The 24,445-nt window shown below is 42.7% G+C and overlaps 2 protein-coding genes across 9 annotated transcripts in view; both read left to right on the forward strand.

Moving 5' to 3' along the window:
* Positions 1 to 8,892, forward strand: part of Abd-B (Abdominal B) — a 43,751-nt gene extending 34,859 nt beyond the window's left edge. For 5 of the 7 annotated variants that reach the window (XM_070280857.1, XM_070280855.1, XM_070280854.1 and 2 more), the window contains exons 3-7: positions 1,001 to 1,163; positions 5,197 to 5,429; positions 5,554 to 5,740; positions 6,623 to 6,841; positions 6,908 to 8,892. In XM_070280857.1, coding sequence (XP_070136958.1) covers positions 5,205 to 5,429; positions 5,554 to 5,740; positions 6,623 to 6,841; positions 6,908 to 7,377 — 1,101 coding nt within the window. In that variant the 5' untranslated portion in view covers positions 1,001 to 1,163; positions 5,197 to 5,204 and the 3' untranslated portion in view covers positions 7,378 to 8,892. Of the gene's footprint in view, positions 1 to 1,000; positions 1,164 to 2,547; positions 4,501 to 5,196; positions 5,430 to 5,553; positions 5,741 to 6,622; positions 6,842 to 6,901 lie in introns of those variants that run through there. The other 2 variants (XM_070280851.1, XM_017248073.3) reach the window with 2 other exon arrangements.
* Positions 8,893 to 14,840: 5,948 nt separating this feature from the next.
* LOC122321574 (uncharacterized) overlaps positions 14,841 to 24,445 on the forward strand; it is a 90,729-nt gene continuing 81,124 nt past the window's right edge. The window contains exon 1 of one of the 2 annotated variants that reach the window (XR_006246147.2): positions 14,841 to 15,635. The gene's annotated coding sequence lies outside the window, so the exon portion shown is untranslated. Of the gene's footprint in view, positions 15,636 to 24,266; positions 24,329 to 24,445 lie in introns of those variants that run through there. The other variant, XR_011443052.1, reaches the window with a different exon arrangement.

Genomic DNA, 24,445 nt, shown 5'->3' on the forward strand with positions numbered 1-24,445 from the left:
GGGTTATGGAATTATGGTTTTATGCATTTTTTATACTTTCCTAATGATGTCCAAAAATAGCAAAATTAATATTCCGAAGGGGGGCCTGTTTATTACTCAGTAATTCAATCAATAAGAAAGACATTCAGGGGACTAGTGTAGTAAGACATGCGAAAATGATCATTCAGTTTTCCGCTTGAAGGAAAATGCCCATTTCCTGGGGCCCAGGGTCTAGGGTTTCAGTCAAATGACTTTACGAGAGAGCTCGTCTCGGCGATCAAAGCGAAAGCGAAACTCTTGAGGGACACTGGGGACTGGCTCTAGCCTGTTCCTGAGTTCAGTTGGGCATGAAAGTACAAACAGTCGAAGGGCAGGCGGTGACTTTGACCCTGAGACCGCCAGTCAGCCAGCCAGCAGCCACCGGAAAATCTCTATGTGTATCTGAAAGTACGTGTATCTGTACGAGTCAGCCAGCAGCTAGCAGTCAGCATGCGAGTGTTGAACAATGCAAATGCGAAACGAGAAACAAATTTTACGACGTGTTTGACGGCTGTCTATCTGTCCAAGTGTCTGAATGTCTCACTGTCTTACTGACTGCCTGACTCAGAGTCAAAAAACAAAACCCAGAATCGGCCCTTTCCCTTTTCCGGACCCGGCGCTCACTTCCGCAGTGGCTTGAGACCAGACACTGCGGGAAATCGCGGCATCCTTCATCCTTCCTTCCATCCTGCGTCCTGCGCCCTGGTTGGCTGCCAACTTAGCCTGCATTATTACCTGCTCGCGCGGTGTCAAATGCAAACAAGACGTATGCGCCGGCCATAAAGGCACAAGATGACGACAGCTTCCCATCCTAGTTTCCCAGTTTTTGTTCCTTCGAGAAAAAATTGAAAAAAAAATGGAAGGGAAAGGAAAACGAGCCACTATGAGTATGATGAGTGGCGCCACGTTGCAGCAGGCCTTTATTGATGGCTTTCGAAGTTCAGGCTTACTTAGTCGCTTTTTCTGTATCTTTTTCTTGCAGCCTCTGAAGTCGTGGAATCCAGCGGAGTAGCCTCATCCTGAGAACCCACAACCTGAGCCTCAGCCCCAACAAAAACTCCCAGCAGTGGCGTCCAGCCAAAGCCACCTTGTTGCGCCGACAGCGGCGAGCATTTCTCCCTCCAGCGTCAGTTCCCATCCTCCAGGTGAGTCTAAACTCAATCTTTTAGAGTATGATAGGTTTTCAGATAAGTATTAGTTAATATTAAGAAAAGAAAATCCATAATTTTAAGAGACATAACATAAATTATCAGTCTGAATAAATCCCTTATTGTAATGGCTTGGAAAATGTATACAGATTCAAAGTTTTGTGTGTTTTGATGTCCTTACACATCCTTAACCCCTGCATAAATCTATTATTGTAATTGCCGGAGTCGGAGTCGGGGTTTTATGTGTGCTTTGAGAACGGGTTGAGAGTATCCCTCCCAGCCGTGTCAGTCGCATCCTTTTTTACGATTTGTTAACATCTCCTTGCCCTCGACTCTGTGCCGTCTTCCTTTCTTCCAATGGCAATTGCCATAAAATTCCCATAATTGTCCATTGCAGCGTTAAATTCGGCAATTGCCGCCTGAAGCGACCAGGGACGAGAAAGGAAATCCTTAAGATACTTTATGAGTGAGACAGGATGCGAGAGAGATAGAAAGAGTGCACCCGGGGGTTTCCTGCGACTCCTTTTCCGGGTATTGTCGTCATTTATTTGTTTAGCTAATTGTCATTAATTAGCGCAAATTCTGTTATGTAAGTCCTTAGTTTTATTCCTACTGGCTACTGGTTGGTAATCGATAAAAAAAACAGTCCACTAACTACACACAATGTCGGAATGTTTTGCGCCAAGTTCTCCCCAAGGCCCCCACCTCTCAAATCTCGGCCATAGATGGCGCTGTGGTGCGCGTGTTAAAAAATATTCAAATCAGCCCCCAAGCACTGCGAGAGAAAGGTCTCGAGCAGAGAGCATCGCGAAGAGAGAGCAGAGGACTCACACGTACACTGTGCGTGTGAGTCAAGCACCTCAATGCACCTGCTGAGCTCAGCGAAATCCGTAAGATACTATCTTTTTTTTTTTGTTTAACTAGATAGTTGGGTTTTTTCTTCCAAGTTGGAGCATTGTTCGATGGCTGTGGAGTTTTTTGCTGTGGGGCTCCATTCTCTTGGTACCCATACCACGACGAGTCTGGGATCCACACGCACGCTGTATACAGTGTACGTGTGCATAATGCGCCACAAGAGAGCCAAAAGCCAGCAGCAACCACCAGCAAAAGGAGCAACACCAACAGCAGCAACACAGCACGACAGCAACATAGGCGCATGCCCAATATTGGGCTCTCTCTTTCGGGTCACACACACGCACACTCCTGCACCCCCGAGGCGCCGCTGCCTTTTGTTTGCCCTCTTGACTCTTAGGAGGCGAGCTGGCTGGCGAGCGTGCAAGAGCAAGAGAGAGGGCAGAAGCGGGACTCCACCGTTGCTGTTGCTGCTGCTGCTGTTTGAGTTTCTGGTTCTGGATTGTCGGTGTCGGTGTTGTCGCTGTGCTGTGCGTCGCCAGCATTTTCATTTCAAGTTCGGTCGTCGCTCTGGTCGGTTGGAAGACGCGCGGGCGTCCCAGCAGCAACTACAACAACAGCAACAGCAGCAACACGCCAGCAACATACAACACTTCTTGGCTTATTCGACTTGGAGTGCTTCGCTCGCGTAACTTGTGCTTTTTCTCAAAAACTAAAAACTGAAAATTCAAATAAGAACTCGAGCCAAAAGTAAAAAATAAAAATCAAAACAATCGACAGCAGCTATGTGGTGAAAAAATATAATAACATTTTTGTTAACTGTTGCAAGCATTGAGTTTAATTGTTTGTTTTGGTCGTAAAATCAAATTTTATGACCAGCAACATAAAAAGCCAGCCCCAGCCAAGGCAGCAACAACACCAAACACTCACTAAAAATTACGCTCGCGACTTGTGCCGGCCCCAAAACTAAAAGCCCACCAGCAGAAACTAAAATAAATAATTTATTTAAATAATCACAACAAAATAAATCAAATGAAAAGGCTTTTCCCTGCTCAACGACAAGTGATTGAATCCCAAACCATCCCAAAACACTGACTAAGAAACTTCAAAACTTGAAACAAATTTGGAAAAATTTTCAAAAAAATCAAACTCGTGACCAATTTGAAAATATTGAGTGACCGCGAACACCCTGTGAATTGGAAACTCTCTTGGCTGGTTTTTTGATCGGAACAGCCCCCTGCCAGCCAGCACGCACAACCAAAAAAAACTGTGGCTCTCTTTTCGCCGCTCTTAGCGCTGTATGCGTGTGAGGGTGTCAGTGTGCGTGAGCGTGTGCCAGCAGCAGTGTGTGCGTGTGCGGTACGCAAATAAAAAAAAATATAAACGAGAAATAATTGCTTAAATAAAAATCAGAAAAATAAACAGAGGAGTGTGAAATAGAAAATTAATTACTTAACTGGACTTGGCCAATTGGGGGGAGGAATAGGGTTGGAAAAAAAAACGATAAACAGGTCGGTGGGTCGAGACGATCTCGACTGCACTGCACCACTGCACCACATCGTTGCTACATCGCCCAAGTTTAAGTGAAACGCGTCCAAGATAACCGTAAATATTCCACCCCTCCCCCAAACCCCAACCATCCCGCTGGCGTGCGCTTTATACGACCCCCACGATGTCTCGGCAGTCGGGTCGCACGCCGCTGCCGGGGCGTGGTGGGGGCACCACACACCGCACACCCACTCCCACACCCCCACGCACCCGCATCCGCATCCGCACCATCAGGCGCATCCCTCGCTACCCGCCATGCAGCAGCACCACCTCCAGCAGCAGCAACAGCAGCAGCAGCAGTTGCAACAGCAACAACAACAGCAGCAGCAGGAGCAGCAACAGCAGCAACACTTGCAGCAACTGCATCAGCATGCCGCTCACCACCACCTGCCTCAGCCTCTGCATACCACCAGCCTCCATCACAGTGCGCTGCCCCACCAGCAGCAGCATTCCGTGGTCGCATCCTCGCCCTCCTCGGTGCTCCAGCAGCAGCAGCAGCAGACGACACCCACCACACATTCCACGCCCACGCATGCGGTCATGTACGAGGATCCCCCGCCTGTGCCAATTGTCGCCGTGCAGCAGCAACACCTCCCCGCTCCCCAGCAGCAGCAGCAGCAACAACAACAGCAGCAGCAGCAACAACAGCTGGCGACAACACCGGTGGCCGGCGCCCTCAGTCCCGCCCAAACTCCCACTGGACCCTCCGCCCAACAGCAGCAGCAGCAACAACAGCAGACGCAGCAGCAACATCTCACCTCGCCCCATCACCAGCAACTGCCCCAGCAGCAACAGACCCCGAACAGCGTGGTCAGTGGCGCCTCCTCGAATCTCCAGCAGCAGCAGAACTCCACGCTCCCTCCTGGCCAGACACAAATCGTTGCGCCCACCACGGCGAGTGTTTCTCCCTCCAGTGTTAGTTCGCAGAAGGAAGGTGAGGTTCTTTAGGGTTTTCTAGGGACGAAAGTCCTTAAAATTACACAGGGGTTATGCTACTTATATAGTATCTTATTAGTTGAATCTTTAGTACTCCCTATAATTATCATGAGATAGTTCCTAAAACATGAAGTATTCTTCAAGAAGGTCGCTTCATGGAATACAAAGTCCTATTGGGATCTTAACAAGTATTCATGCAAGTATTTTCGGAGCAAGGCTGAGTTCTATATTTTAGTCACAATTGCCAAGTGTCCCAGTTTCTGCAATTACATCACGGTTGCAAACGTTGATAAGAGACCTCGGCTGCGTTTCTCTTGAGGAGTAATTGTTTCTTTTCGCCATTGACCCAAATTGTGGTAATACTGAAATGTTACATAGTCTTAAAATATTGGTTACAAACAAGAAAGCAGAGGGAAGAGTTTAGGCTATTCTAATATAAAAATAATTCATAATCATAATAGTTATTAGAAATAAGAACCATTAAAAGATATTATTTATTCAACATAAAAGTTGATTTTAAGATAGACCTAGCATTTATTTAACTAAAAGATCAAAAGGAAACTCTTCTTTGATTTTATATTTTCCATGAAAAGTAATATTTAGTATAGAATAATATAATATCCATAATTTATATTATACTACCCCAGTCTATATAAAAATAACTAATCCACCAACTCTTAACCTCTCCTTTCAGACATAAATATGTCCATCCAATTAGCGCCACTGCACATACCCGCCATCCGGGCCGGACCAGGGTTCGAGACGGACGCCTCGGCGGCTGTCAAGCGGCACCCTGCGGCCCACTGGGCCTACAACGAGGAGTTCAACCAGACATACCCCCACACATACGGATCACCGTACGGCATGGAGCCTCGCGATCGCAAGCACATGTTCCCGTACCCCCCCTATACAGATACCCAGTTTCAGGTGAGTTTTTCTACCCGCAGCTGCACCTGCACCCTCTCCAAGGCCCCGTCATCTGACTAGCCGGCCGTAAACAACTCAATTCCGACCCTAACTCTCTTCTGTATCTTCCCCCTCTCGAAAACAGGGCTGGCCCTATACATACCGCCCCGACCAGACGACCTACATGAGCGCCACCGAGGACCGCCACGTGACTGCAGCAGCGTCGGCCCGCCAGTCCGTCGAGGGTACTTCGCAGTCCAGCTATGAGCCGCCCACCTACTCCTCGCCGGGCGGACTTCGCGGCTATCCCAGCGAGGCCTACTCCAGCTCAGGTAAGTCGAAGATCGATACTTTTCTAGCTTCTGCCTGATGAGTAGCACTATTTTCTTGCTGTGTATTGCGTTCTATTGCCGTTGTTCTTATTGTTGTTGGCCAATTTTGTCACCGTATCGGTTGCGAATTGCGAAACCGTCAAGTTTGCCGTTCAATTAGCGTACTGCAAAACAGCCCATAAATCGATTGTCGCTATTTGGGGAGCGTTACGCCTAAATGTGGGTGTGAAAGCCCCATCAGGTGCCTGGGGGTAGCACGTTTATGTTTGCATTCAGTCTAGGGAAGTAATCTTTTGAACAGAGGATTATATATCAAATAATAGCCTTAGCCACCTCTTAGTAATTATCTGCTGGGATAAAGATTTAAGCTTCGGCAAGTTATCTTTTGAACGGTAGATTATAAGTCAAATATTGGCCATAGCCACCTGTGCTTAATTATCTCCTGGGGTAAAGATTTTGAATGAATTTTTTAAAAAGTTTTAGTTAGTTTGTTACTAATCCCTTAACTTTAGCGAGAGCTTAAGGGGTTAAGCTATCATAAATCCGACTTGCCACTTTGTTTCAATATTAATTTAATTGCTTCATTTGGGCGTCCAATGACCGGGAACGAATGCATCCATTAACCATAAACCATTACCCATTATTCAGTCGGGTGTGAATGGGCCTCATGCCAATTGGGAGCTCCGCTCCCGTACCGCACCAATTAAGGGGCCATAAACACTGAATTGAATAATTTTGTATTACGCTTATTGCTAAACAATTTCCTTAATGGCCCTATAAACTTAACGATCTGATATTGTATCAACAACTATGAACACAATGGCGTCCACAAGACCACCCGCACTTTTCTAACTCAGTGTTGTTCGTGCTGATCATTTTCAGGAGCCTCCGGAGGATTGTCAGTGGGTGCCGTGGGTCCTTGCACGCCCAACAACGCCCTGCACGAGTGGACCGGTCAGGTGTCCGTCCGGAAAAAGCGAAAGCCCTACTCCAAGTTCCAGACCCTGGAGCTGGAGAAGGAGTTCCTCTTCAATGCGTACGTGTCCAAGCAGAAGCGCTGGGAGCTGGCCAGGAATCTGCAACTGACCGAGCGACAGGTAAGTCTGAGATACACTTTTCAAGTTTTTGGAGCGTGTTTAATATAATAAAATGGACTTGCAGGTAAAGATCTGGTTCCAGAACCGGCGCATGAAAAACAAGAAGAACTCACAGCGCCAGGCCAATCAGCAGAACAACAACAACAACTCGAGCAGCAACCACAACCACGCCCAGGCCGCCCAGCAGCACCACAGCAACCACCACCTGAGCCTCGGCCTGAGCATGGGCCATCACTCCACCAAGATGCACCAGTGACCCTTGGACAACAGCAGCGCGGGCGCCATGGGCTTTGCCACCTACTAGCAGTTAGCCAACCCGGGTTTGGGTCCAGCTTCCGGCACCGGCACCGGGAATCCCGCCCAGCCGCATCCACCCAACCCGATGGCCGATCCGCAAACGCATTCGCATCCGCATCCGAATACCCATCTGATCAAAAACGAACTGGCACTGGACTTCCCCTGTTAGCCAATCAATTAAATGTACAAAAAAATAATGAAAAGATAATGGATAACGCAGATCTCTGGGATTCGAGGAGTTGAGGAACTGCATCTGGAAGGAGGAGTAAGCTAGGACTCGCAGGCGTCGCTGTTCATTGCTGACAAAGATGTTGATTGAAATGCAGTTAATTATTAAGTAATAGAGATCTAAGCCGAATGCATTCAGCTTAGTTCGGTAGATGAATATAGATACAAGATACAAGATACATGATACAAGTAAGGAGGAGAAGTAGCAGCAGACACAGATGCACTTTAGATTCGCAACTGTTTGAAAATATATATAAATATGAAGATGTATGTATTTCTCTCTCAAAGCTTTCATTAACCCTAAGCGAGCACTATGAATTTTCTGAATTATAAATTATAAACAAAAATATGAATATATAATCCCGCATAAATTATGAAAACACGCGTTCGAGTAGTAAATTTTACCATAACTATCCATGTAAGAGCGGTAGGATGAGCACATCGTAGACCCAGCTAAAATGTTATTGAAACAAAAACTAAAATTGTATAACAATTTAACGAGATCCTCTCAGCCCTCCTCACTACCAACACCCAGTCTCGCTGGCACACATACACACACTTCAATTTCAACTTCAACAAAATCCACACACAATCTCCGCGGTCTAGGATAAATTTTGTCGTACAATGTTCGTCGTGTCGTGTCCTTTGATACTATTTAAGTTCCTGTATATAAACTAAGACATTGCGCTGACTTCCGGACGAAGCAAACACCCGATAATTAAATTAAAATCAAATATATATTTATATAGTAATTGTACTACTATATGAACTCGAATTCGATTTTAGCAAAAATGTTAATCGTAAGTCGCAAAATTTCAATGTGTGTGTGCATGTTTACTCCCTAGTTGAAGTCGCTTTCGAATTAAATTAACTCTAAACTCGTACTCGTAATTCTTAAAAAAAAAAAGCAAATTGAAAAAATCAAAAAATAAACAAAAGAAAGGAAATATTAAAATTTAACTAAAAAGTAAGCGAGTGTGAGCAATGACGATGATGAGAAAGGGGAGCGGTCGAGGAGGAAGTAATTAGCATACCGTAACAGCTACTTATATATAGTACATATTAACGTACATATGCATACATATATTTTCATGTGTATCGACGCCGCTTGATCCTGATATTAAGTCTAAGTTTAGTTGTGTTGTGTAATTATCGATTTTGTTAATGTTTTGCCCCGAGCATTATATTATTATGCTAAACCTAAAACCTAAAACCTTAAACCTAAAGCCTATACCTATACCTATACCTACACCTATGCCTCTCATTCTATGTGTATAATTAATTAATTGATACATAATTGATGAAATGATTTCACCCACTGCTTTATTCACGTTCTTGTATTATTATTATTTCGAGCCCTCGATAAGTTGTAGTCTAAAGTCGGTTATGTTTATGATTATGTTCGATTATAGTTTGTTTAGTGAATTTTAATCTAGCGTTAGCAATTCTCTTTTTTAAAAAGTTAATTATTGTGAATAAAAAACAACAATTGCATCATTGCAAGAAATATACACACAATTCAAAAACCAAGTATCCCAACTTCGATATCCCTTGATCGATATCAACTTTATTTCCATACATTGACTATTGTTTTATATTTTCCTTTTGGTTCATCTATTATTTTGGTAAGTACACCCTTGAAGAGGATGTCGACACATCGCAAGCGACCTCTCACCATCGAATTTATTCATATTCATAGGCATTCAGATACATACAGAACGTAGGCCAAAAACTTCACTTGTACTGCACCCACACCAACCTCTCAGCCAAACTAAACACTAAAGGATTTCCGATCATAAAACTATTACATCTCGAAGGATTTTCGGTTCATGTAAATTTTCTTTTTTTTTCATTCGTTTCCCTGATTTTTTGTTTCAGGGTCTGTTCGCCACTGGTATTGTAATAATTACAGCGCTTAAATAAAGTAAAATAATAAAATAGAATTAATAGTTTTGTTTCGGCATATGTAAGATTAAATAAATTATTATGTAACTGTGTTCTTTGCAGTTTTCTTTGATTTGGAAGAAATTCTATGGGGGTGATCTTGACAAGTGAGGGGGATTTTTGAATGATTTGGGGATTGTATGGAGTAGCTGGAAACGTAAGTGCCTACAAAACTGGTTGTAAGAAATTTAATTTATTTTCTTGGTAGAGCTTTAACCTTCCTTTATTTTGGACCCACATTTTAGAATCTTTTGGGTCTGTTACTGCTAAAGGTATTATCTTTCTTCCAAAGTAGTTCCTTATTACGAAAATACGAAAGCAACTTCTTTACTCGTGGGTGATCCTGAAAGCTTTTTTAATCCTGAACTTTACGGTGGCAGCTTTGGAAGCTTTTAGGTTTTTAGGTTATGGGATAAGTTTGGAAAGTGTCATATCCTTTTAAGCAAATTGAGTTATATTTGATTTTTATCAATACAAAGTTTAGTTATTTTTAGAAAACGTATAAAAAATAGCTTCTAAATATAATATGATACTTTAATGGTTTCAAACGGCATATACTCCATAGCATTATCTTTTTTTTTTAAATTTAGATGCAACCTTTCTATAAATCTAACACGGCCACTATAGCCAAATATCGTATTGGATTAAAAGAATTAATGTTGATTTTTTCAAAATATTTTCCTAAAATAAATACAAGGACTTTATTTCCATATTTATTATAATAGTCAGTTAGACAAACAGAAAAAAAATTGGAAAACACAAATAAATTTACCAAAAAAGGATCTGAAACATTGTTGGTGATTTTGGGATTTCAAAAAGTTACACAGCCAAACTGAAATTTAAAAGCAGGACTCCTGGGACAACGTGTTTCCACGGACTTTAAAACAAAGAACGTTGCATAACATGATTAAAATACACCTATAATCTTTTTGCAAGAAATTAACCAAAAAGGGATCCTAAGCATTTCTGCTCATTAGGATTTGGTATCGATATCGTAAGTAAACATTTGCATTGATAATTGCCTCCCTTCGGATCGTAAAAGTAAGCCCTCCAATCTCATGTTTACCTAAACGGTGTTCAACCCCATCCAAGGGGTTGGAAGGAGGTTTCTCAAAATCGGATAAATGCATATGGAAGTTAATGTACATAGAGTCTGTGCAAATATCTATTTGTGTATGTACCCTCTGACACATGTTTGTATCTACCTAGAAAAATTTAAATAAGTTTCCATCGATGCTGAGCTTAGAGCCATGGGATCGGAGCAGAGGCCCCGGGGAGGAATACGAATATACTATAAAATGCACCCTGCTATGTAAACACACCCATTTCCCCTCTTTGAAAGGTTCACAGATTGCGAGATAAAGTGCTTCGGTCCTGTTCGGTTTCATGCGTTTTTTATGTTATGTACAAGGAGTCGCAGTCGCCCATCGAATGGTTAACTTGGGTGGAAATGGGTGGATTGGGGATGAGGATGGGCTAGGTGGATATTGGGTGGTTGCGTCCAATGAAATTTCAACCCCTGTGGCCAACATTTTAGTTTTCAGTAATGCGAGAAGTTTAAAATGAATCGATTTTATTAGCCTAAGAAAATGGTAAGTGCTTATGCAGTTTAAGTTTACTTTTTATTTTTCCACTACATTACATTAAAAACATTTTTATTTATAAATTATGTTAGTTACAGGTTGGGGCATGCCTCCATAATTGTTCTTGGTTTCAGTCTTGTTCAGGAGTTGCAATCTTAATATGCCATAATAGTAGAGATGAGAGGTGTGCCGGCATGATGATGATCCTGCGGATATTGTCTATATGGTACTTGGCTTGCATCGAAAAGGTGCGCCATTAAGGTGTCTTCCTGGTGATGTCCAAGGTGATATAAGATGATCCAGAATCCTGTGGCATATCAAATAAAGCCTTTAGATAAACTTTTTTGGGATAAGTTTTTCAATTAAACCATTAGGATTTGCCTCGACTAAATCGGTGGCAAGAAAAGAAAACTTCGGAAGATATAGACAACACTGTGGGCCATATAGCGGAAAACCCCATTTTCAGGGATCCCATCATGAAAAATGGACAAAAAATCTAAAAAATATTTTGTTTCAGGATTTTGATGCAGAATGGTGGAGAATCAATCCAGAAATCGTTTAAGGTACTCCGCTTGAGAATCGTATGAGAATTGGTGAAGATATAGCCATCACTGTGGCCCATACAGGGAAAAACCCCATTTTCAGGGATCCCATCATGAAAAATGGACAAAAAATCTAAACAATATTTTGTCTCAGGATTTTGATGCAGAATGGTGGAGAATCAATCCAGAAATCGTTTAAGGTACTCCGCTTGAGAATCGTATGAGAATTGGTGAAGATATAGCCATCACTTTGGGCCATACAGGGGAAAACCCCAATTTCAGGGATCCCATAATGAAAAATGGACAAAAAATCTAAAAAATATTTTGTCTCAGGATTTTTATGCAGAATGGTGGAGAATCAATTCAGAAATCGTTTAAGGTACTCCGCTTGAGAATCGTATGAGAATTGGTGAAGATATAGCCATCACTGTGGGCCACACACATCATGAAAAATGGACAAAAAATCTAAAAAAAATATTTTGTCTCAGGATTTTGATGCAGAATGGTGGAGAATCAATCCAGAAATCGTTTAAGGTACTCCGCTTGAGAATCGTATGAGAATTGGTGAAGATATAGCCATCACTGTGGCCCATACAGGGAAAAACCCCATTTTCAGGGATCCCATCATGAAAAATGGACAAAAAATCTAAAAAATATTTTGTCTCAGGATTTTGATGCAGAATGGTGGAGAATCAATCCAGAAATCGTTTAAGGTACTCCGCTTAAGAATCGTATGGGAATTCGTAAAGATATAGCCATCACTTTGGGCCATACAGGGGAAAACCCCAATTTCAGGGATCCCATAATGAAAAATGGACAAAAAATCTAAAAAATATTTTGTCTCAGGATTTTTATGCAGAATGGTGGAGAATCAATCCAGAAATCGTTTAAGGTACTCCGCTTGAGAATCGTATGAGAATTGGTGAAGATATAGCCATCACTGTGGGCCACACACATCATGAAAAATGGACAAAAAATCTAAAAAATATTTTGTCTCAGGATTTTGATGCAGAATAGTGGAGAATCAATCCAGAAATCGTTTAAGGTACTCCGCTTGAGAATCGGATGAGAATTGGTGTAGATATAGCCATCACTGTGGCCCATACAGGGAAAAACCCCATTTTCAGGGATCCCATCATGAAAAATGGACAAAAAATCTAAAAAATATTTTGGCTCAGGATTTTGATGCAGAATGGTGGAGAATCAATCCAGAAATCGTTTAAGGTACTCCGCTTGAGAGTCGGATGAGAATTCGTGAAGATATAGCCATCACTGTGGCCCATACAGGGAAAAACCCCATTTTCAGGGATCCCATCATGAAAAATGGACAAAAAATCTAAAAAATATTTTGTCTCAGGATTTTGATGCAGAATGGTGGAGAATCAATCCAGAAATCGTTTAAGGTACTCCGCTCAAGAATCGTATGGGAATTGGTGAAGATATAGCCATCACTTTGGGCCATACAGGGGAAAACCCCAATTTCAGGGATCCCATAATGAAAAATGGACAAAAAATCTAAAAAATATTTTGTCTCAGGATTTTTATGCAGAATGGTGGAGAATCAATTCAGAAATCGTTTAAGGTACTCCGCTTGAGAATCGTATGAGAATTGGTGAAGATATAGCCATCACTGTGGGCCACACACATCATGAAAAATGGACAAAAAATCTAAAAAATATTTTGTCTCAGGATTTTGATGCAGAATAGTGGAGAATCAATCCAGAAATCGTTTAAGGTACTCCGCTTGAGAATCGGATGAGAATTGGTGTAGATATAGCCATCACTGTGGCCCATACAGGGAAAAACCCCATTTTCAGGGATCCCATCATGAAAAATGGACAAAAAATCTAAAAAATATTTTGTCTCAGGATTTTGATGCAGAATGGTGGAGAATCAATCCAGAAATCGTTTAAGGTACTCCGCTTGAGAATCGTATGGGAATTGGTGAAGATATAGCCATCACTGTGGACCCTATAGAGCAAAACCCCATTTTCCATTTTCCAAACCAGAAGTCTTTCAAATAAATACGGATTTTGTTTCCGATCTGATACACACATAGTAATGGCCATAATCTTGGGAATAAAAGGGGGCTACACTGTCCTTTACTCCCGGGATCCATGTCGAATTCGCGGCATATGCGGGGTAATGGTAAAAAGTTGTCGCCGAAGTGCCCCGAGATGGGTGAGAATATGTACCTAATTCAATACGATTCGATCTGGTAATCAAAAGATAAGCGGACAGGAGATGGCAGCCAGCAGGCAGCAAGGCAGCAGCCATCCCAGTGTGAACCCCAATGGAACAGTCGGTGGTGGTTTGAAGATGGGCAGAATGTAGAAAGAATAACAATCAAATGATTAGAGCAACAACAACCACCGCGATGGGAAACTGGAATTCAAAATTGACTCGTCGATGTCGTCAGCCTCGAAATACAGACGGTTTCAGTTTCAGTTTTTAGCTTCAGCTTCGAGCGTCGAATCGAGACGAGTTGAGTCGAGCTGGGATGAGTCGGGGACTTGTTTCGCACATAAAGATACAAATGTATCTGCGGCAGACAGCAAATGGCGTATATAAAATGATTGGACATGTGCCAGTCTGTGTGAGTGTAGGCATTGTATGTACGGATGTGTATGTATGTATCTGAGAGCTCCAGGTCGGGTGGTTGTTTTTGGCCAGGAGCAAGAGAGACGGGGATAGCCGGGGCACGACAGAGAGGCGAGATACACGCGCGTTTTATGACCCACCGCCGACGTCGTTGCCGTTGCCGTTGCCATTGCCGCTTCTCATGGCTTTTCATCTTTTGGCATTGGGTCTCGGTTTTGGTGTCGGAGTCGGTATCGGTGTCGGTCTCGGTCTCGCCCGGATTCTCATTCCTACTCAGTGGCATTCTCTTTGGGGTTCTCGCAAGTGTTGCCATCGGGCTGTCGTCTCTCTGCCACCGCGCAGCCAGCGCCGCAGTCGATGCGGGTTTACGACCTTCTGGTATTCCGTCTTTTTCCTTCTCCTCCTTGTTCACCTCGCAACCTCACAACATCATCCTCAGAGCCTTATCCTGGGAGCCTGGAGACGCACCACCAGCGGACAATGTGCTGCTACCTTGGCCGCCGCCAACCTCCGCTTCGCTCCAGTATCTGTATCTGAGTATCTATGTATCTGTGCGCTGCGCAGCCGACGTCGCTGCCTCAGCCACTGCAACCGCGCTGGCTGCCGACTGCCGATTGCCGCCGACTGCTGACTGCTGCCTTGTGTCAAAGTGAACAGCAAATATTATTTTTTGGACACTTTGCCATCAGGTCGCCGCCGCGTCGCCCGGAGCCAGAAGACCCAAAAAAAACAAGTCCGCTCCCGTTCTCCCGTAGCCCGTTTTCCGTAGTCCGTTTCCCGTATTCCGTATACGTTACTTGGCGGCCATTGTCCTGCTGCGGTGTGCTGCTCCGTCTATTGTGCCAGTTGTCGCATTCGAGGTTGGACTTTTGAGCCTTTTGTCTGCATCGGCGGTGCCAATTGTGTGTATCGTTGGGATCCAGCTGGCCAACAACAAAGCCCAGCAATCCGAGAAAGCCGGAGAAACGCAGAAGAAGCCTCAGACCCAAAAAAAAAGATGAAAATAATAACAATAAGAAAGGCAAAAGAAAACGAAAGAACAGGCTGTAAATCAAGCCAAGCCGGTTCGGGTTTGTTTGCTGCCAAAAAATACAAGAATTAATTATAATAATAACAAAGAGCAAGAGAACTTTGACCTCACTCCGCGTCCGACTCCGACTCCGCATCCGCACCCGCAATGGCCTCTGTATCCGCGCGCGTTCGAATGGCTAATTGTGAATGTGGATTACAAATTCGCGTGTGCAAGTATGGAAGACCAAGAGAGAAAAAAATGGAAAAAATAAATTTGCCAGCATTTCCGCCTTGTGGTCGTCACTGGGGCACCACCACAGCCGGTGGTGCAGCCACTCCGGGCCTGGGATCCCGATCCCTCGAGTACACGGGGCGTGACTTCAATTAAAGTGATTTGTGGCCTCCGTTTTTGACATTTGGGACATAAATAGCTGGCCTGATTCATGGGGCTGCTGAAGCATGTACATTCGTAGTCCTCTGGCCACCGGCTAACCAACAAAAAATGAATTTGCCACAAGGCGCACAGTCACGCATTGACGTCCAGACACGAAATCGCCACTAACCTGGCTAATTGAAAGAGCCCCAACATGAGGTAAGTGCTGTATACTTTATATTTTTGTTAATGGAAGTGGAGTTTATAAAACTTGTGAAATAATTGAGAGTATTAGTAATTATACTGATAGTAATTTCATATTATTTTTAACCTTAACACTCTGAATTGCTTCTCATAGCACTTTAATTAATTGGCTTTTGCAAACTGGTTTTCAATAAAAAATACACTCAAGTCTTAAATCAACTCCCCATTGTGGGCCTTAATTTATTCAGTGTTTATAGCTGTGATATATTGTTCACCTTTAATCGAAACTTTAGTACCGATCTTGATCTATTCTGTTAGTCGAAACTGACAAGTATTTCTTAAGAAAGACACGTTGTCTTTCCTGCAAGGGATCTCCGCTGACTGGAATGAATAAATTACCGTCTGTTGCCGGAAGGAGGCCAGAGTTTGAATGGGAAACAGGTAGAAAAGAGCCAAAAGGGTTGTGTAGATACCAGTACACCTCTTCGAAGTGATTTATGGCTGAGTGCGAACTGAGTGGCATTCGAGGAAGAGTGACGCAAAAGGCGACCAAGATCCGCAGGACTCGGGAGGATTATGCTGATGACAATGCCTGCAAACTGGGCCCGATCCCGGAGATTTTCGGGTCGGCGAAAGCGTGAAGGCGGGTCATTTATGACCACATCATAAACAGTTTACAGCAGCTCGGGTCTCAAAATATTTTGGTCAGAACAAAGAACCGGGCGAGACCGTGGCTAAAACGCTCTGAAAGAGATCATGAAAACGGGTTGTAGAGCAACCCGAATCCGAATCTAGAGCAACCCGGCTGGTGACGGCCTGGATGATGTAACTGTCACATATGGCGGGACTTCCTGTTCCCCCACAAATCCACCCCCGACAAAAATCGAAAAACCAATGAATACATAAAGCCCGTAATTGATGACGTGTGGAATGGGTGTTCTGTCACAATTTAATTGCCCCTTTTTGGCGACAAACATCCAAGGGGGAGAGAAGAAAAGCGCGTGCTGAGCACCACTTTCTGGCCCCGGAAATTAATGGGAATATGTTTCAGAAGAACATTAATAGGAATACATATGTAGGTATGGTATATGTACGAGGAGCGGACATGCAGGCAACCGTGTCACCACCACCGACACCGCCCACGCACATTAAAATTCCAAGAGCTCCGGGGATAAGGGGCTCTTACTTTGCCAGTTCGAGTTCGAGTTTCCATCTTATCAGTTCCTGGGAACAGGGAACAGACGGCCCAAAAATAATGTAATTTATTCCGACACTTTCATAAAAAAGCCAAAACCAAAAATCTGAGCAACAAAGCAAGACATTATCGCCGCATAATTAATGCCACATGTTGCAATGCGCTGCAGCGCGACAATAAAAAGTGGCTCCAGCCCCGACTCCGGCTTGGACGACGGCGTTGTCGCCTAGGCGCGGCACCCCTGAGATATCATAAAGCCATCCCGGTTTTAATTGCCCGCCTAGAACGCATGCCGTCCCCAGGCCCCAATCCCCGCTCCGCCGCCTGCCAAGTCTAGTTTCCATATTGAAGCGACTCCACCTCATTTGCATAAATTTATCCAAATGAAAATCAGCGACGGAAAATCCAGCTCTGAGCCGCTTCTGCAACAGCCCCCACCTCCATCCCATCCCCTTCCTTCGACTTCCATCTTCGTATGGTCGGCGCATGCGCCGCTCTGCCATTCCTCATTCAAAATGGCTGCAGAAAGAAGTCATCATTCATTTCGCCATGTTAGACAGAGACGGCGCATGCGTGGGAGTGGATGCGAATGATTTCAATAAAATTGAAAAACTTAGCAGCTGTTAAGAATTAACATGAGTGAGGTGAGTTTTTTGAGTTCAGCTCGAAGGCGAATTTTACTCATTTTTTTTCTTGAGTTGAAAAAAAAATGTCTCGAAGGCGAATTTTTTTGGCTCCTCCCTTGAAACGTTGAAATTGAAACGTTGAAATTGAAACGTTGAAATTGAAATTCTGTAGGTTTGTTTTTGAATTTTGATGAAAAATATTAAAAGCAATTTCATCAATTTCAATTTGAATACCTATTTGAAAACAATAAAATACATATTAACAATTTTTATTTAACTTAATTTAGTACATTTTTTAAATTTAAATGGTATTTGAAATATAAATATAAATAAATATTGATGATATCCAAAAGACTGTGGTTGTTGTGTGCGGAGTCCGGGGCATCGCCAGGAATTGAATCCGCAGGTATACGAAGTGTCTTTCAGTACTCATAGTTCTCAGAACATCAAGTACCCGCATGTCCTTTGAAACTAACAAATTTTCTATTTTAAAATTAGTCTGGAAATGGTGCAATGGAGTTTGAAAAAGTAGGAACTACTAGTTGCTTTGTGGAAAAGGACGTTGCTTTTTTTATTGTATTTTTTTTTCAGAACGGCTCTAGTATAATATTGCCGACGCTGTAGTTCCGTTAACTTAAAATAGTGGATATCACTTCAAAAATATAAAAATATTTTTAAATGAATCAGTTTTGTGTTTATATTCAAAAAAAAACTTCTATTAAGTCAAGCCTAAAAAAGATCTAAAAGTTATATTTCACAAAAATTCCTATCCTAAAATTAAAATTTTGTACAAATGTAACACGTTTTTTATGCTTTTTATCTTTATTACTATCTTTTCAACGAAGAAATGATAAATAAATCTAAGCTTAGGTTACAATAATATAAAAATGTATGCATTTTATATTATGAATATTTTCATAAAAGAATGTTAAAAACCTTGTTAATAACTTATAACTGATGATAATATCATCATAGATGATACACATACACGTCTATGATGATAGATGTACAATTAGTAATGATTATTTTTGATTTTTATTTTTTCGCTCAGAGAATGAATATTTCAGATTTTTTTTTTCGATGGGAGAATAATAATATCTGTTTTGTGATTTTGAAATTTTATGAGTTTATAATGATTACGGTCCATGATAATTGCTAATTAGTTTTGTAAAACGTATTTTCTTGTCTATCATGTTGCGCAATTCAAGGGAGAAAATTGATCAATGCCTCAAATAATCTTGAATATATCTCTTAATATAAAAACAAAAACTTAAATTGCTAAAAAAAATATTCCTTTTAGACCTGGCTTAAAAATTTATCGAAATTTGTCTACGCGCTGTTTACCTACATCTTTCCTAGCGACCTCTGGCGGTGGGGGTATGCATGCCTACTTCGCCTGCTCAAGGCTAGATGGCGCTACGCAGCGGGCGAGGTAGCGAGGCAGCGGGCTGTTTGAAATTCCATTCACTTCTCGGATTCTCTTTCCTATCTGAATATTCAGAGAATCATACTCTTCGCTTGCTTACCAATACAATTGCATCTAGAGTTTGCGACTGTATGAGTGAGTCTGATTTGAAAGTGTTTGTGCTGCTGGCTGGCGTTGACGTCGCCGCTGGATTTCTGGCTTCTGAGCAGAAAAATATTGTCGAAAACATTCCGAAACAGATTTCCAAATTTGAAGGAAATAAGAATCAATTTCGAAGCCAACAAGAATTGGAGAAAAAGATTCAGATTCTAGAGTAGAACCTAGAGATCTTTCTTGTTAGGAGAACATAGAACTTCCCATTAGACCGGCATTATGTTTGATTCTGTGAGATATAATTTATTGGACTGAAGTCCAACTAACATCATTCCACAAATTAAAATCGCTTGTTTTTCCAATTGATTTATGGCCAACATAAAACTTTGAATGGGAAAACTAGGCAAAGGAAACCAAACACGTGTGCTGAGCCATCAAAGATGAATGGAAATATGACGGGGCGGGAACATTCTAAATGCCATAATAATTAAACAAATTGTCAACCGTCGAAGGCCTGAGGAAAAACTATAACTCATATGCCAAAGACCGAGCAAGATTTCCAAAAGTAAGACGTCGGGCGGGGCGAGGCTCGATCAAGTAGGAAAGTCAAGTAGCCAATAAATATCAAAGGCAACGGGTCTGGAATTTTAAAACAAATAAAAAATCAAAACGCCGACTGATTACAAATGAAAATTCAAGTGCAGTACTTACAGAATGGAAAATCGAAAATGGAAAATGGAAACCCACTGCAGCCATACTGGCTTCTTCCGATATCCAAACGAAAAACTTGTTTGACAAATGGCTGAATTCGATTTTCTGATTACTCAAGAACCCATTGCAGATGCATTTACTTTCGAGATAGACTCTGGTAAGGACCCTTGTCAAGGGGCATAATTCGCTTGTCAAAATAATCGAAAGGAAGTCGTAAATTCCCCAGCTAATCATATTCCGAGAGGAATATACTCGTACTTGAAAATAAATTGAAAATATCTTTTGTATTTTTGGAAGATTTCAAACATCCGCCCACACACATCGGTATTTGCATATTTAAGATTCGTTGTGTTTTTTTTCTTCAGAAATGCCAAAATTCAGGTGTCAGGGCTTTACGCTTTCTATCTGAACTTTACGCAGACGCTTCATTAATGAAGACACTGGGATATCCATAAAATTAGCAATTTATATAGAGCCAAACAAAGATATATAGATTTGGGAACAATGGAAGAGGAAAATAGAATGTTCTTATTTGGTTAAAAAAAAATGTAATATCATCAAGGCCCTAAGGTTTATAGAAAGTATTTTTATTAAAAGTCCTTTTTTTTTCTTTTCGACAAACACCCCCTGGATATTGGATTTAATAGACAGCATATTGGTCCTGTAAATCGGGGACCACCAGGGGCGATAAATTTGCTGAGACAAATTTCTGTTTTCATCCACAGTGCCGGGGACTTGTTTTTTCGCTCAGCGCCAATGAAAAACTTGTTTCAGCCATAAATTTGCGTTGATTTACGCATTTTATCATCGCGGGTTGAATGGCAACCGAATGGATTTTTTCTTCTTGCTTTACAAATTATTGGAATCGACTCGATTGGTTCTCCAGGCCAGCGGACTGCTCCATTTGCAATCCGATCTGTTCGGTCTCGAGCTCCCCTTTCCCCGACCTCCCGTTTCCCGCTGGTAATCAAGTTTTATCGGCTGCTCCCGATGATGGGTCCTAGGACTCCACCTCCTCCTCTGGCCGCTCTGCTGGAAATCTGTGATTCGCATTATGCGACTGCTGACCTGAAACCCATTAAGTGCCCCACATCAGAAGGCGAAGGCGACCATTATTAGAGTGCTTTCAACCTAATAACACCAATAAAAGCAGTGCCAAACAACACGACCCCCGTCATCCCACCATCTCCGTCCATCCTTGGGCCCCTGGTTCCCATTCCGGCGATCTCGACCCCGGAGCAAGTGGAGCGCATGAGACACTGTAAACGACTTTCTGTGCAAAATTATATGCGAGCTCTCTGGCTGGCGCCCGTCGAATATGATTTTATTGTTGGCGTACTTGCTCGGCGGGCGGCCATTGCTGCTGCCACGCCCCATTCCACTTCATTACAATTCATTTTGCAAATGTAAAAAAAAGGCAAAAGCAAACACACACATACAAGAGACACGGGGCAGAAAAAGGATCTTTTGTGGCAGAGAGAAAAAATATGCAGAATTGGTGTCTTTTAAAAGATATCTTTTAATAAAAATATGAAATAAAAATTTACCAAAAATTGGGGACCATTTAATCAACATGTTTGCTTATATTTTTACTAAAATATTAAGCTTTTTATTTTTCTTGTTGTGCAGCGTAGCTCAAGTGGCAGCATTGGCTGTGGCGCCGCGCCCACTTAGCCACAAGCCTCTCCGAAGTAGTGCGCCTCGAATTGCCCCCGACCGCTGGCCGAAGCCAGGCAAATGGCATGAAATGGCCTTTTTCCATTATCCAAATGGAAAACTTACACAAACAGCCAAACAGAGCAGGGCCAAGAAAAATGGTGCCTGTCGAGAAAGTCAAAAGCAAAACTACTCGTGCGCGTCATTCCATTGCTTTATCAGCCAGAAATTTCGCACAAAAAAAAAACGCTAAGAAAGGAAAACATATATCAAGCCGCCATAAAAGCCAACGATGCCCCGTCCCCAAACTTTTCCGGCCTTCCACTTACGCCTCTTTGGATAAATTACTCCAATTACGGATTACTTGTTTCGCTTTCTAGGCTTTTATTAATTAGAGCTAGTACAGGTCGCGGTTGGAAGACACTTTTCCTAAATGAATTGAACAATAAAGGATCCATGTTTATCCTTCCGTAAAACATTAAATGATATTAATTAAGTCATTTGTTTAAATAATATATTTGCTTAGCAATCTCTCCAGTTTGTCCTCCAAGATCTTTATGTTTTTTCACCAGACTACTCAGAATTTTATTTCACAAGTCGCTAACCTTCCCGGCAATTAGCTGGCCGTTTTCTTAGCCAAATCACAGAACTGCTGACCCAATTAAGACAAGGGCAAGAGAATAAGGAGAGCAGCAGAAGGCTTAAAAGGAAAACGCACCATTAAAAGGCGACAAACAATAAAAAGGCAAATAAAAGAAATGAAAAGAAAGCGAATGTGCCTCGGAATGGGTGAGAAAAAAACTCTCTCCGCCCCGCCAGCCTAGTGGCTCAAGGTCGCCTGGACAATAATGATGATTTAATGGCCTCATAAATAAGTTTATGGCTTCAAACTCACAAAACAAAAAACTGCACACACAGAGTCGAAAGCCGGCCGGCCGTCGGTGATCGGCGATGGTGACGGTGATCGGATCGCAGTGCCAAGCAAGCCAATCGGAGTGGCAAGTCACTTTTGGCCCACTCGGCCGTCAAAGGGTTAAAAGGATACGCCAAGAATGTAACATGCGCAGTTTATGGGCTATATATCCCGATCCCGGGAGAAGTCAGGGCAGAGGGGCGGAGGAGACCACGCCACATGCCAATTCCGGCTCGGGCCCGGAATGAAATTCAAAGTTTATCTGGCAGAACTTGTTAATTCCGAAATGGCATTAACAAACATGTTGACAGTATCTTCCACTCCCTTGAATGTGGATCTTTATGTGCCCGCTGGTGTGCTTGCTGTATGGGGAGTGTGGTGGCTAACCCCTTAGGACTCCAAGTTGCTGACGGGGCGCACACACAAAACTCGGGTAGGTCGCTCTGCAAACAGAGATTAGGCAAACAATGGAATCAGCAAAAAATGTCACAAATATTTTCGTATACCCCAACACCCATCCCCAGAGTGGGCGGGGCTGTAAATCCCATCTGGAGCCGGGAAGGGAACAGGAAGGTGGAGCGACGACTTAATTAAATCGAGCGATGTAGGGGGTAGGGTAGGTAAGGGGTCTTAATCGTGGTCATTAAAAAAATATTGTCAGGTGCTGCTGGAACAAAAAGCTGCACGAGCATCTCCACCACCTGCAACAGGAGAAAAAGCAGAAGCAGCAATGAATATTAAATGAGGTTGAAGCTTCAGTTTTAAGCATTTAGCCACTCGCAGTTCAGGAAATATAAAATTAATAGCAACCTTTACAATGGGCGAGGAAGGATATGCTTAGAAAAAGATCTAAAACTAGTAATAGAATCTAACTAAGATATTTTCAGACACATACTCCAGTTCTTAACTTAACTCTGAACAGTTAGGTAGTACTTTATATATTTTCTATATTTATAAAACACCCTACTCACACCAATTTCCACCCATTGTCACGGCTGGTTATTAACGATTTCTTTTATTACCTTTGCCGGCGTTGTCTTGTAATCGCCTGCATATGCGACAGGGCACGGCTCTCTAAAAATATGTAAAAAAAAATATAGAAAGAGGGATCTAAAGCGGTACAGGATGTGGCATGCCCCATTCCACTGCCATTCCAGAGACTTTCACCTGCAGAGTCAGCAAAAGTCCAATCGCCAAATCCCACACACATGCGGGCCAAGTTCAGGGCCCTTGCCTGCAATTCCAACAAGAAACTTTGTTAGAGGCTGTGTCGCAGCGGTGTTTACGACTTATTAAGTTGGATAAACGTTTACGATATGAAAATGAGTAGAAATCTTGTGTGGTTAATTAAAAAAGAGCCACACCATCTTTCCTCCCTCCCAGAGCCTTGCCGCTAAAATAATAAAACGTTGTGAAATGTAACACAAGCCGCAATCCAAAATCCACGAGCCAAATGGGAAGTTGGAAGCTGCAGAAATTTATGTGGCACGAGTTTCGGTCTTGTTAATTGTTTTATGATGCGCCCATAAATCCGTGCCCCGGCAGTCTTGGTCTTTTCCGTATTCCCCACCACCCGACTCCCACTCCGACTCCTTCTCCGGCTCATCTCACCTACGCAACATACGTCGAGTTGCTCGTAAATTACACACGGGACAGGCTTTACGGCAAATAGGCAAATGCTCCCCCGGTCCACCCAGGGCTGCCATGGGCCGCCCGTTCAACGTCATTCAGCGGCTGCCGGGATTTGGTCTCCCAACTAAAAAACAGCTCAAAATCCTGCATCAATCGTCGCTGCGGCCCAAAACAGGCTGCTTACATAAACTAGTCGGTCTGGCATGTAAATGTATCTGCGGCCTGTAGTCGGCGTGCCACGCCCAAGAAGCGCCGCACTGTGCATGCGTTGTGGCAACTGCCGGCTGTGTATCTGTCAGATACTCCGACGGCAATCCATGGCCGCTGCTGGCTGCCTGCCATCTCGGCAGCCATGAATTTCCAAGGCAGGGGAGGGAGGGAGACGAGGCCGGGAATCCACCACCATCGGTTGCTGCTCTACTTTTAGCCAAACACATACTAAGGCTATGCCAGAGGGTGAGTTTTCACAGCCAGAGAAAGTGCACTGGAAATTATTCTAGTAATTATTATTATTTTAATTATTAAGACAGTACTTTTCTAATTTTTAAAAATAATGATTTGTTTATTTTAATT

Source organism: Drosophila bipectinata, chromosome 3R (assembly GCF_030179905.1).
Source record: "Drosophila bipectinata strain 14024-0381.07 chromosome 3R, DbipHiC1v2, whole genome shotgun sequence".
NCBI classification, from domain to species: domain Eukaryota; kingdom Metazoa; phylum Arthropoda; class Insecta; order Diptera; family Drosophilidae; genus Drosophila; species Drosophila bipectinata.